At 42.2% G+C, this 13,886-nt stretch overlaps 1 protein-coding gene across 2 annotated transcripts in view; it reads right to left on the reverse strand.

Moving 5' to 3' along the window:
• Positions 1 to 685: 685 nt before the first annotated feature.
• USP24 (ubiquitin specific peptidase 24) overlaps positions 686 to 13,886 on the reverse strand; it is a 48,433-nt gene continuing 35,232 nt past the window's right edge. For both annotated transcript variants that reach the window (XM_075286751.1, XM_075286750.1), the window contains exons 39-67: positions 13,106 to 13,297; positions 12,880 to 12,997; positions 9,073 to 9,217; positions 8,823 to 8,942; positions 8,283 to 8,408; positions 8,105 to 8,203; positions 7,879 to 7,961; positions 7,595 to 7,736; positions 6,170 to 6,289; positions 5,869 to 6,086; positions 5,668 to 5,792; positions 5,445 to 5,586; positions 5,109 to 5,256; positions 4,780 to 4,875; positions 4,593 to 4,696; positions 4,334 to 4,447; positions 4,139 to 4,235; positions 3,947 to 4,063; positions 3,677 to 3,769; positions 3,490 to 3,592; positions 3,291 to 3,400; positions 3,102 to 3,215; positions 2,833 to 2,898; positions 2,693 to 2,756; positions 1,971 to 2,049; positions 1,667 to 1,742; positions 1,478 to 1,564; positions 1,290 to 1,400; positions 686 to 1,151 (exon numbers count right to left, since the gene is read on the reverse strand). In XM_075286751.1, coding sequence (XP_075142852.1) covers positions 1,089 to 1,151; positions 1,290 to 1,400; positions 1,478 to 1,564; positions 1,667 to 1,742; positions 1,971 to 2,049; positions 2,693 to 2,756; positions 2,833 to 2,898; positions 3,102 to 3,215; positions 3,291 to 3,400; positions 3,490 to 3,592; positions 3,677 to 3,769; positions 3,947 to 4,063; positions 4,139 to 4,235; positions 4,334 to 4,447; positions 4,593 to 4,696; positions 4,780 to 4,875; positions 5,109 to 5,256; positions 5,445 to 5,586; positions 5,668 to 5,792; positions 5,869 to 6,086; positions 6,170 to 6,289; positions 7,595 to 7,736; positions 7,879 to 7,961; positions 8,105 to 8,203; positions 8,283 to 8,408; positions 8,823 to 8,942; positions 9,073 to 9,217; positions 12,880 to 12,997; positions 13,106 to 13,297 — 3,272 coding nt within the window. In that variant the 3' untranslated portion in view covers positions 686 to 1,088. The remainder of the gene's footprint in view (positions 1,152 to 1,289; positions 1,401 to 1,477; positions 1,565 to 1,666; positions 1,743 to 1,970; positions 2,050 to 2,692; positions 2,757 to 2,832; positions 2,899 to 3,101; positions 3,216 to 3,290; positions 3,401 to 3,489; positions 3,593 to 3,676; positions 3,770 to 3,946; positions 4,064 to 4,138; positions 4,236 to 4,333; positions 4,448 to 4,592; positions 4,697 to 4,779; positions 4,876 to 5,108; positions 5,257 to 5,444; positions 5,587 to 5,667; positions 5,793 to 5,868; positions 6,087 to 6,169; positions 6,290 to 7,594; positions 7,737 to 7,878; positions 7,962 to 8,104; positions 8,204 to 8,282; positions 8,409 to 8,822; positions 8,943 to 9,072; positions 9,218 to 12,879; positions 12,998 to 13,105; positions 13,298 to 13,886) is intronic.

Consider the following 13,886-nt stretch of genomic DNA (forward strand, 5'->3'; position numbering starts at 1 on the left):
CCGTGCTGCGAGAGAGCTCATTAGCATACCGACAAGAACCAGGATTGTAGGCGAACAGCGGCGCGGAGAAGACGACGAAAGGTAGGAGAAGAATAGCCTTTCTTAAGGCTATTCCGACTTGGTACTTAGAAAAAATCATGTCTGAGTGATAGGATCCCTTTAAGCCAGTGACACCAGTCCTGTTTAAATGAATGGGGCCAAGTTGCAATACCAAGCACAGCCACTATACAGTGTATGACGCTGTTCTCGGTAAGTAGTGAAGAGGAGACAGCATTCAGTATCACTCCCAGACTATCCCTTTAAATATGCAGCTTGGGCTACAGAATGGCACCAGTCAGCTATAGCCCCGATGGCCGCAATAAGACTCCTCCCACAAGAGCAGCCCAGGTTTCTGATTGGTTACCTCCACTGTGAATAAGGCGACAGCTCCGCTTTAGGTGACATCCGTGACGCATGAGACGGTCGGCCGTGCATCGCTTCCTATGGCACTATATAAATTATAGAAGACATTAAATACAAAGTGTCGATTTTTTTTTTTCTTCTTTTCTTTAAAAGATCGATTCCAAACTAAATTTGTACAAGTTTTAGTCTCTTCCACGTATTTATACATCATTTTAATATTCCTAATATCGAAAGATTAAAAAGTTGCCGGACGCGGCTCAAGGTTCTTCTTACACTTTGTATAAAACCAAAAAAAAAAAAAAAAAAAAAAAAAAAGGGGAAGTCTCTGCAGCATTACAGAAAAAGCGACAATTTTACATTCACTCCTTTAATGCTCACGAACTTAAAAAAAATTAAAGAAAAAAAAAAGTTTTTAGCCACTTGCCGGTTTTTCTTTTTTTTTGTTTCAATAAAATTCTGAGAAAAATACTTTGTATCCGTTGTTTTTGCAGCAATACGATTAAAGTTCTCCTTGTTGTGACAGTTCCAGAAAGGACCTTGGCGGTGCGGGGCCTGCCGTGGTGATCGTCCAGATAACGGATCTGAGGACTCCGGAGGAAAAAATGTCAAGATGAGACTCTTGTGGTTGTCAAAGTGCGTTGTATTTCACAGCGTGGTGAGAATCTGCTCGTCTCCGGTACCTGGGGTCAAGGATCAACGTCCTCAAGGTCACTTTTTGGGTCTCCAAGGATCATCGGAGAGTCGGGGCCCTTAAAAAGAAGAAATAAAATTCAGTGGCCCCTGTGGGAAGGCAATAATGCACCAACTCCCTGAGATATTATTACATCAGTGAAAGGGTTAAGTCTGCATCTGACCAATCAGCACAGAGCGGGATTCGAGCCCCGTACCTGCTGCATACTCCGGTCTCCATTCTCATTGGCTGGACTGCTCTCAGAGCCATTGCTGCTTCCAGACTGGTCCTTCTCGTTCAGCAGGGCGGTGGCGTAGGCTAAGGTGTCCTGCAAAGAGATGGCGGTGAGCGGTGACACAGACCATGCGACCTGACCTACCCCAATCTCTATCACCCGTCCGCTACCTGTGCAGAAATTGTCCGCTGGAAGGTTTTGGCTGTTGACGTCTCGTTGGACACGTTGCTCTGTGGGGCCCAGCAGTGCTCGGACATCTGACGGGAGACAATCAGACATTAGTATCGCTGCCATCTCTGCTTGTTGTCCGTGGCCGCAGATCTCAGGGACTGAGCAGATGGATGGAGACCAGCACTCACCTTCTTCTGCAGCCACTGCACGGCCCAGCTCCAGTGCTGAGAGTTTTCTTTGAAGTATTCTTTAGCAGCGGAGCACCTGTCACCAAACACACAGCAAGCGGATTTAGTACAAGCCCTTTAAGCTTGAGATGCACTTCTCCTTTAAGGAATATCACCACAATATTACTGACGTCTATGGCTACAGCAGGGGGGAGACCAAACCTGATGCTAAATGCTTGTTAAGTGCACATAAGGCGGCACCGCACAATAAGAGGAGCGACATCTGACTCCAAGAGCTTACAATCTACAGACACATCAGACTTACTTCTGGGCAAGAGTGACGAGGAACTTCACGCACTGGTAGCAGCGGCTGCTGTCTATGTGATTGCTGTGGTGCATCAATGCTGAGGAGAGAGATGGAGAAGAGGTCAGATCTGCAGAATGTCGCATCCGGGGGAGGAATACACAACATGCTCTACTGTATAGATGGGCAAAGGAGAGGTATGAAAAAAGGATTCCTTCTGTAAGGACGGCTCCTGCCATAACGGACCTACAGCATCCATGTATTACAGACCTGACTGATGGGGAGGGGGGATATAGCCCTCTAAGGGGGTTGTGCGATTACAGACACTCCATGATCACCAAAACAGGGACTCAAGTGCCCCTGCACCCGCCCTGTGAATGAAGCACCAGTGAGCTTGTATGACTGACACGCCATTCACGTCTATGGAGTTTCCAGGAGGGCTAACCTTGGCTGCTACATAGAAGTGGAGTGCCAGGGATGCACAGGATCTTCGGATCCCCATTCTCCTGATCACTGGGGATCATAGTGGTCAGACCCCCAATGTCCTGACACTTATTTCCCATCTACAGGACAAGGGGATAGGGGTCTCGAATGACAGAACCCCTTTAAGCTGCCCCTACTGATTGTAAGTATAAGGTCACCCCTTACAGTAGACCATAAGCCCAGGCCAGGACACTGGCACCTCCATATTCCTGTGTGATCCTTGTGTCTGAATCCCCATGGCCCATCCTGCAGTCACTCACCCAGCAATCCGTCAGACTCGAATGCAAACTTCAGCCTCTGCAGCTGGATGGCGTCTTCCATCACCTTAAAAGGAACAAGTCATAAGGTCAGAAACGTGGAGATTCCTTGTGAGGCCTCCCCATTGGTGGAGATTACCTACCAGAATATCATACAGGAGAGTGAACATGTTCTTCAGCTCGTGAGGAGGCGCCGACTCCAGCTGATTCTGTGACAGAGAATATTATTAGTCCTGTGTGTACAGGAGGCAAAGGAACAGTATGAGGAAGCCCATGTATAGGTGACCTGAGAGCATGATATGGCGGCACGTGGAGTATCTGCAGGTCTATAGCATGGACACATACAGGACTTCACGAATACATTTATCGTGACCATCTCCTCTGCATTACTCGCTGTGGCGGTGTCACTTACCTTGATGAAGTTCAGAGCGGTCAGCGAGAATCTCTCATTGCAGAAACAGCAATAGACCAACATCTCAATGAGAACAGAGAGAGACCCCGGCAGCTCCCGCATGGCAAACATCACCTACAGGGGGAGGAAGGAACCGGTGAGCAACCACGAAAACACAAAAATAACCCCAACACACACACTGCTACATACCTCCAGTAAGTACGGTTTCCCTTCCGGCATAAACATCAAAGTCTCCACCTCTGAATGGAGAGGCAGCAAAGGAGCGCGGACACTGACCAGAGGCTTAGACATCGCCGGAGCTGAGGAATAGAAAGTCAGGGTGGAAAGATCTAGATATAAAGCACACAACGTAGATTATAATTGTAATATTAACGTGAACGTTTGTTACCTACGGTCCGATGGGGTGAAAGGTCAGAGTGCAGAACCAGCAGAGCAATGGTATTGTGCAAGAAGCCAAACTCACGAGCTTGTGCCGGGCTCCAGCGGCGATTCTACGAATACACGTAATTCCTGGTTTACATTAGGGTGAAAACAGCAGCGCAGTGACAAGATACAGACATGGAGGATCTGCTTACCTGGTTGTTCTTCCGATTGGGGCCGAGCAGGAAGTTGATGAAATGTCGCAGGGCGGAATACTTTAAGAGAAGCTCGACGGCTCGCACTCCTTGCTGAAAGTGGAGAAACTACAGATCAGATTAATCCCTCTCACAATATCCGCTCTGTGTCTGCTGACTGTTCTGAGTGTGTAAGGTCGGTGACATAATGACAGGGGTCACAGCGGTGAAGTGACGCCATTTCTTAGTGAGGTCTGTCCTGACACCGCTTTAATCTAAGACACAATTTACCTTCTGCACAAAGTTGTTGAAGAGGAAGAAGTATTGAGCGCAGTTCTTGCAGTTCTCTGGTACATCCTTGTCCAGCAGGCTCAGCAGCATCTCTATCAGCAGGTGGACGCCATTGACCTGGAGCAATACACACATATTAGGGTGGAGATTCGGGTCCCTAGCCCCCCCCTGATAATTACTACTACACATTACCTTGTCTCGGTGAAGTAAGGCGCTGTCTAGTGTCTTTTCTAGAATAGTAGCCACAGCACACCTAACCTCTCGGACGCAGCACTCCAGGAGAAAGACCCTGTAGTAGTAAGATGGCCATACTTAATACATACGTCTATATACCAGCCACACACATATATACTGGTTATACACATAAGTAGGAGTCAAATGTCTTACTTCACCAGTTCTCGGCCTTCTGATCCAACAAAATATTCCACGAGCCACTGGCAGGCTTCACAGCTCTTAGAAACCAACGCCTCGAGGGTCGCAATCCATTCCTCGGTGTCAACCCTGCAACCAAAACACCCAGAATGCTGCATGAAACAAGAGACGATGGGGCCATACATGCACTACTAGTCACAGCAGGATGCGGATCGCGTTGATGTGAAGGTTTCTGCTTGCTGTCAGGGAATAGAGCCAAGTCTCCGATTCTTACCGGAGTTTCCTCTTTGTCCGCAGATAGGTGTGGAAGAGGAACTGGATGGCCAGCTGGGCGCTCGCTTTGGCCATAGACGAGTAGTTCGGATGCTTGAGCTTTGTCTAGAGGGACAGAAAAGCATCAATACACCATGCCACCTGCTGGCCAGTTTGGGCAAGTACAAGACGACATAACTGCTACTCACTGCGTTGACCGACGCCAGCGAGAGAACAAAACTGAAGTAGTCACTGTTGTAAATGTCCCGATTCTTCATAAACTTCAGATTCTCATCTCTTACCATCTGTAAGTACGACCAATCATTGTAGAATACAGAGGCAAATACCACACGGGTACAGGGGGCAACGAATATCAGGTACATAGAAAGATGCCACCCCACCTCCCCCCAACCTTACAGATATTAGAGGTCTTGTTACAGGGAGACAGATCTGACAAGTTACTTTGCATATCCGTCCCATATAGGACACCCCATTATTTGGGTGACTGCAGACACCCCTACATTGCCCAGCACAGTACCTGGTATATCCTAAGTGGCATCTTCTCCACAAACAGGCCTTTCTTCTCTCCCTTCCTCACTAGCTTGGTTAATATAGAGAGACGGTCATTAGTCCGGTGAGGGCGAGGAGAGGACTGGGGCGAGATGTCCGGAGAGGACGGCGCAGATCTAGAGAACAATAAAAAACACATGAAACGGAAGCTCCTTTAACCCCGTCCCATACACATACATTACTGTGCATGGTGGAGCAAGGATCCCGCACCAGGTTCTGCTATGAGCCCCTATGAGCATAGTTCTCCCTGTATGAAGGACCCCAGAATTTACCCCATTTATACGGCAGGAGGGTAAATACTCACAGAGTAAGGTCCTCGGCTTCCTGGCGCACTACGCTGACTCTGCTTTTCTTTGGTAAAACTGGAGAGTTCTGGTCGGACACGCGCTGGTAAAAAAGCATGTAGGCGTTCCAATAGCGCCGGCGCACGTCCGGGTATGGGTTGGCTGTGCAGTAGAAAGGTCAAGGGTCAGTAAAGCGTCGCCCCCGGCTTTTGAACATTTGGTTCGGGGGGATCAATAACTCACACTGATCGTAGACTTTGGGTCTGTACTCTCCACCAAAGCACTCATACTCTATGGTCTCATCGTTCAGCTCGAACTCCTCCACCACAGTGTCATTGAACTTGTACCACTTACTCTTCCCGCAGCTCCTGCCACAGAACAAGGAGAGGTCAGACACGATGCAAAGGAAACCCTGGGCCACTCATAGGTCCTGCGCCAAATTACCTGCGATCTTTAATGAAGGAGTAATAGTGACCGGCGTGAGCCTGACCACTGTGCACAATCACACCGACCAGCTCGTAGTTTTCCGTCGGGGCCACTTTCTTTCGCGGGGAGCCCCCACTGGGGTCTGTGTGTCGTCCGTTGTCTCCCACCTCTGAGGAAGAGTCCTGACGGGCCATGCCAGACACAGTGTACGGCTCCATATTTAACATCCAAGGGAACTAGAGAAAGCAAGAGATTGGCGGACAGTCTACACACCCTCCTGCAACTTTAGCTAAATTCTGAGCATATACACAATACCTACCTTGATCTGCTCATCGTATTTAATGGAGCGGCCACTTTCCCAGTCAAATCCAAATCTCATCAAATGTATGACAAGGACGCTAGGCAGAGACTTGATGCACGTTCTCTTCACAGTTGTCCTCTGGAGGAAACAGTACAGAAAAAGGTAATGTATGTACACAGTGACTGTACCAGCAGAATAGTGAGCGCAGCTCTGGAGTATAATACAGGATAAGTAATGTAATGTATGTACACAGTGACTGTACCAGCAGAATAGTGAGCGCAGCTCTGGAGTATAATACAGGATAAGTAATGTAATGTATGTACACAGTGACTGTACCAGCAGAATAGTGAGCGCAGCTCTGGAGTATAATACAAGATAAGTAATGTAATGTATGTACACAGTGACTGCACCAGCAGAATAGTGAGCGCAGCTCTGGAGTATAATACAGGATAAGTAATGTAATGTATGTACACAGTGACTGTACCAGCAGAATAGTGAGCGCAGCTCTGGAGTATAATACAGGATAAGTAATGTAATGTATGTACACAGTGACTGTACCAGCAGAATAGTGAGCGCAGCTCTGGAGTATAATACAGGATAAGTAATGTAATGTATGTACACAGTGACTGTACCAGCAGAATAGTGAGTGAAGCTCTGGAGTATAATACAGGATAAGTAATGTAATGTATGTACACAGTAACTGTACCAGCAGAATAGTGAGCGCAGCTCTGGAGTATAATACAGGATAAGTAATGTAATGTATGTACACAGTGACTGCACCAGCAGAATAGTGAGCGCAGCTCTGGAGTATAATACAGGATAAGTAATGTAATGTATGTACACAGTGACTGTACCAGCAGAATAGTGAGCGCAGCTCTGGAGTATAATACAGGATAAGTAATGTAATGTATGTACACAGTGACTGTACCAGCAGAATAGTGAGCGCAGCTCTGGAGTATAATACAGGATAAGTCATGTAATGTATGTACACAGTAACTGTACCAGCAGAATAGTGAGCGCAGCTCTGGAGTATAATACAGGATAAATAATGTAATGTATGTACACAGTAACTGTACCAGCAGAATAGTGAGCGCAGCTCTGGAGTATAATACAGGATAAGTAATGTATGTACACAGTGACTGTACCAGCAGAATAGTGAGCGCAGCTCTGGAGTATAATACAAGATAAGTAATGTAATGTATGTACACAGTGACTGTACCAGCAGAATAGTGAGTGCAGCTCTGGAGTATAATACAGGATAAGTAATGTAATGTATGTACACAGTGACTGTACCAGCAGAATAGTGAGCGCAGCTCTGGAGTATAATACAGGATAAGTAATGTAATGTATGTACACAGTGACTGTACCAGCAGAATAGGGAGTGCAGCTCTGGAGTATAATAAAAACTATAGATGAACTTTTCTGTAGCTTGGTGCCGCTCACCTTTTCCTTGCACTTCTCACAGTAATATGCATTACTTCCCTCCAGCACTTCTCCCCTTACAAACTGATCCAGGGATATTTCAAGGCTCTGGCAGGAGGTCACCCCTAAATTCAGAGCCATAAAGGCTTCCTCCCGCTCGTATCTGCAAAAGACGCCATATAGATTAGGACGCACAGATATCTGACCATAGAGGATGAGGCGGAGCTCACACGCCCTGTATAGTCTGTATAGCAGTTTACAGTACAATACATGTGGATGTGGATTTTGGAGGCCCCAGTACTCACCTGTGTGGACAATCTTTACAGATCTTTTGGTCAGAGTAGATCCCTTGGAAGGTGTTCTTAAAGAGCTGATCACGCCCCATTTTCTGTAGATAAAACATAACGATGAATTCAATAGAAGAATCTCCTCCATAAGCAAGACACTTAAAGGGTTAATATTAACGACCCCCCAAGGTGACCACCCAACTCCATGTGGTTGTGAGGAGTCTAAGGGAACATTGTCTGGTACCTTCAGATATTCATCCATCTGATCTATGAGGCTTGTGAAGAACTCGTAGGCGTCCTGCTGCTCCCGCACATACAGCTCCTTGTTCCACATCTTGAAAATCTAAAGATTGTGAAGAGCAAATTAGAATCGAGCGCTAAGATGCACCTGTCCAGAAAAGCCTAGGGAATGCAGACATCACCTTCCAGAAGTTCTCTGGGACGTAGTACTGCAGTTTGCTTTCCATCAGATGGCCAAACAAGGACTGGACTTGGTAGAAGACGCTTTCGTCCGGGTTATCAGTCTCATCCTCCATAGATAGCAGGGCCTGTAGTAGAACAAGAGGAGATCTCATGTCAGACCAATGGTGGAGTCGGCATCATGTGGTTATATATGGGAGGCCATGGCTGGTGTCCCTATAGACAAGGCTGCAGGCAATAGACGTACGGTCAGGCCCACACGTGACCATTAGACCTCTGTGCCATGTTTGTTCTGAGTGCTGTAGTTTATGGATACGAGACCAGGCAACAAGTAGTAAGCGATGCACAAGGTCGGCCCTCACCAAGAGAGAAGGTCAGCCATTCATCATTACACAGAATTAGGTCTAACCATCTGCCATATTACATTGTTCAGTATATTTATATGGTCGCCACCCTGCTCTATCCGCAGCCACCAGTAGGGGGCGCCTCAGATTAGCCTAAACATAAGATGATATAATACAGATAATAAGCGATTACCGGACCTCAGGAAGACCTGGCTGCATATACAGCTGCTGAAAGACCGCGTTCATGTAACACGTGGCTCCTCCGTTCTTAAGGCCGACAAACCCAGAGTTGGACCGACTGTCAACAGGGGGCAGGAACTGGAAAATGCAAAGATGGAGGGTAAGTTATGTCACTATAGCGCAGAGATACAACACAGATAATCCACCATCACCGATCGCCACATCTGTAGCAGACAATGAACTTCAGCTCTGACCTACCGATACTCACATCAAACTCCTTGGTGAGGGCCGGGTCCGGCTGATGGTGCATGGACAGAAGTTCTCTGGTGATGAGCTGCAGATTGGTGAGAGAGCTCTCTGCGAGCATCACCAGCACCTCGTACGCCGCCAACCGACTGTTCACCGAGCTGCACCTTAGGAGACCGGAGGGAAAGAACAACAGGAGGACGACATAACAATAGTCATCAGCATAAAGGGCAGAGATAAGTCATAACAGCTGCAAATATACCAATAATACCTGCAAGTAGGGGAGGCGTTACATTATAAACTGCAAGATATATTCTTGTACATAGGAGTAGTATTATAGTAGTTATATTCTTGTACATAGGAGTAGTATTATAGTAGTTATATTCTTGTACATAGGAGCAGTATTATAGTAGTTATATTCTTGTATATAGGAGTAGTATTATAGTAGTTATATTCTTGTACATAGGAGCAGTATTATAGTAGTTATATTCTTGTACATAGGAGCAGTATTATAGTAGTTATATTCTTGTACATAGGAGCAGTATTATAGTAGTTATATTCTTGTACATAGGAGCAGTATTATAGTAGTTATATTCTTGTACATAGGAGCAGTATTATAGTAGTTATATTCTTGTACATAGGAGCAGTATTATAGTAGTTATATTCTTGTACATAGGAGCAGTATTATAGTAGTTATATTCTTGTACATAGGAGCAGTATTATAGTAGTTATATTCTTGTACATAGGAGTAGTATTATAGTAGTTATATTCTTGTACATAGGAGTAGTATTATAGTAGTTATATTCTTGTACATAGTAGGTAGTATTATAGTACTTATATTCTTGTACATAGGAGTAGTATTATAGTAGTTATATTCTTGTACATAGGAGTAGTATTATAGTAGTTATATTCTTGTACATAGTAGGTAGTATTATAGTACTTATATTCTTGTACATAGGAGTAGTATTATAGTAGTTATATTCTTGTACATAGGAGTAGTATTATAGTAGTTATATTCTTGTACATAGTAGGTAGTATTATAGTAGTTATATTCTTGTACATAGGAGGTAGTATTATAGTAGTTATATTCTTGTACATAGGAGTAGTATTATAGTAGTTATATTCTTGTACATAGGAGGTAGTATTATAGTAGTTATATTCTTGTACATAGGAGGTAGTATTATAGTAGTTATATTCTTGTACATAGGAGGTAGTATTATAGTAGTTATATTCTTGTATATAGGGGCAGTATTATAGTAGTTATATTCTTGTACATAGGAGGTAGTATTATAGTAGTTATATTCTTGTACATAGGAGTAGTATTATAGTAGTTATATTCTTGTACATAGGAGGTAGTATTATAGTAGTTATATTCTTGTACATAGGAGGTAGTATTATAGTAGTTATATTCTTGTACATAGGAGGTAGTATTATAGTAGTTATATTCTTGTACATAGGAGGTAGTATTATAGTAGTTATATTCTTGTACATAGGAGTAGTATTATAGTAGTTATATTCTTGTATATAGGGGCAGTATTATAGTAGTTATATTCTTGTACATAGGAGTATAGGAGTAGTATTATAGTAGTTATATTCTTGTACATAGGAGGTAGTATTATAGTAGTTATATTCTTGTACATAGGAGTAGTATTATAGTAGTTATATTCTTGTACATAGGAGTAGTATTATAGTAGTTATATTCTTGTACATAGGAGGTAGTATTATAGTAGTTATATTCTTGTATATAGGGGCAGTATTATAGTAGTTATATTCTTGTACATAGGAGTAGTATTATAGTAGTTATATTCTTGTACATAGGAGTAGTATTATAGTAGTTATATTCTTGTACATAGGAGGTAGTATTATAGTAGTTATATTCTTGTACATAGGAGTAGTATTATAGTAGTTATATTCTTGTACATAGGAGCAGTATTATAGTAGTTATATTCTTGTACATAGGAGCAGTATTATAGTAGTTATATTCTTGTACATAGTAGGTAGTATTATAGTACTTATATTCTTGTACATAGGAGTAGTATTATAGTAGTTATATTCTTGTACATAGGAGTAGTATTATAGTAGTTATATTCTTGTACATAGTAGGTAGTATTATAGTACTTATATTCTTGTACATAGGAGTAGTATTATAGTAGTTATATTCTTGTACATAGGAGTAGTATTATAGTAGTTATATTCTTGTACATAGTAGGTAGTATTATAGTACTTATATTCTTGTACATAGGAGCAGTATTATAGTAGTTATATTCTTGTACATAGGAGCAGTATTATAGTAGTTATATTCTTGTACATAGGAGGTAGTATTATAGTAGTTATATTCTTGTACATAGGAGGTAGTATTATAGTAGTTATATTCTTGTACATAGGAGGTAGTATTATAGTAGTTATATTCTTGTACATAGGAGGTAGTATTATAGTAGTTATATTCTTGTATATAGGGGCAGTATTATAGTAGTTATATTCTTGTACATAGGAGGTAGTATTATAGTAGTTATATTCTTGTACATAGGAGTAGTATTATAGTAGTTATATTCTTGTACATAGGAGTAGTATTATAGCAGTTATATTCTTGTACATAGGAGGTAGTATTATAGTAGTTATATTCTTGTACATAGGAGGTAGTATTATAGTAGTTATATTCTTGTACATAGGAGGTAGTATTATAGTAGTTATATTCTTGTACATAGGAGTAGTATTATAGTAGTTATATTCTTGTATATAGGGGCAGTATTATAGTAGTTATATTCTTGTACATAGGAGTATAGGAGTAGTATTATAGTAGTTATATTCTTGTACATAGGAGTAGTATTATAGTAGTTATATTCTTGTACATAGGAGTAGTATTATAGTAGTTATATTCTTGTACATAGGAGGTAGTATTATAGTAGTTATATTCTTGTACATAGGAGGTAGTATTATAGTAGTTATATTCTTGTATATAGGGGCAGTATTATAGTAGTTATATTCTTGTACATAGGAGTAGTATTATAGTAGTTATATTCTTGTACATAGGAGTAGTATTATAGTAGTTATATTCTTGTACATAGGGGCAGTATTATAGTAGTTATATTCTTGTACATAGGAGTAGTATTATAGCAGTTATATTCTTGTACATAGGAGTAGTATTATAGCAGTTATATTCTTGTACATAGGAGTAGTATTATAGTAGTTATATTCTTGTACATAGGAGTAGTATTATAGTAGTTATATTCTTGTACATAGGAGTAGTATTATAGCAGTTATATTCTTGTACATAGGAGGTAGTATTATAGTAGTTATATTCTTGTACATAGGGGTAGTATTATAGTAGTTATATTCTTGTACATAGGAGTAGTATTATAGCAGTTATATTCTTGTACATAGGAGTAGTATTATAGTAGTTATATTCTTGTACATAGGAGTAGTATTATAGTAGTTATATTCTTGTACATAGGAGGTAGTATTATAGTAGTTATATTCTTGTACATAGGGGTAGTATTATAGTAGTTATATTCTTGTACATAGGGGCAGTATTATAGTAGTTATATTCTTGTACATAGGAGGTAGTATTATAGTAGTTATATTCTTGTACATAGGGGTAGTATTATAGTAGTTATACTCTTGTACATAGGAGCTAGTATTATAGTAGTTATATTCTTGTACATAGGAGTAGTATTATAGTAGTTATATTCTTGTATATAGGGGCAGTATTATAGTAGTTATAATTGTATATAATGAGCTTTGTAGAAAAGTACTATACAGATATGGCAAAATGATGTTCTGAGATGCTCCTACACATTATATTCTCCTGACTACATGGAGTACATCTTACTTGGGGTGGAAGTCTTGCTGGCTCAGGGATCCACTACCGGCTGGCGAGTTGCTGTTCAAAATGATCCTTGAGGCTCGGAACAGGAAGTCATCGAGTAGCTGTTTGATAAGTGAAGGTCCTGTAAACGAAATACACAGACAGCCATGATTCAGAGGAGGCAGCACTAGTGTCTGTGGCTTTGTGGTGGCCTCAGAGATATATATATATTATACACACACACACTCACCCAGCATTTCCTTCTCACCACCACACAGTGAGAGGAGCGTCTTGATAAGACGGAGATGACCGGCCAGCCACACATTGTCCACCTCGCTGGTTTCACACTCTGCTGTGCGGTTTGGTTCAAAGTTATCCAGCCACATGATCTCATCTTCCAACATGGTCGCTGGGCTGATGCTTAGCTGCTCCATCTCAGAGGCTGGGGTGAAGGAAAACGTCATTGTAGATGATATATCAAATGAACAATGATTTCCTAGGTTAAAGCTGGTCACAAGCGCACACACATACATTTATATATAATTATCTACACTCACCGGCCACTTTATTAGGTACACCTGTCCAACTGCTCGTTAACACTTAATTTCTAATCAGCCAATCACATGGCGGCAACTCAGTGCATTTATGCATGTAGACATGGTCAAGACAATTTCCTGCAGTTCAAACCGAGCATCAGTATGGGGGGGAAGAAAGGTGATTTGAGTGCCTTTGAACGTGGCATGGTTGTTGGTGCCAGAAGGGCTGGTCTGAGTATTTCAGAAACTGCTGATCTACTGGGATTTTCACGCACAACCATATCTAGGGTTTACAGAGAATGGTCCGAAAAAGAAAAAACATCCAGTGAGCGGCAGTTCTGTGGGCGGAAATGCGTTGTTGATGCCAGAGGTCAGAGGAGAATGGCCAGACTGGTTCGAGCTGATAGAAAGGCAACAGTGACTCAAATAGCCACCCGTTACAACCAAGGTAGCCAGAAGAGCATCTCTGAACGCCACACAGTACGTCCAACTTTG

The sequence above is a fragment of the Leptodactylus fuscus genome, chromosome 9 (assembly GCF_031893055.1).
Source record: "Leptodactylus fuscus isolate aLepFus1 chromosome 9, aLepFus1.hap2, whole genome shotgun sequence".
Lineage (NCBI taxonomy): Eukaryota > Metazoa > Chordata > Amphibia > Anura > Leptodactylidae > Leptodactylus > Leptodactylus fuscus.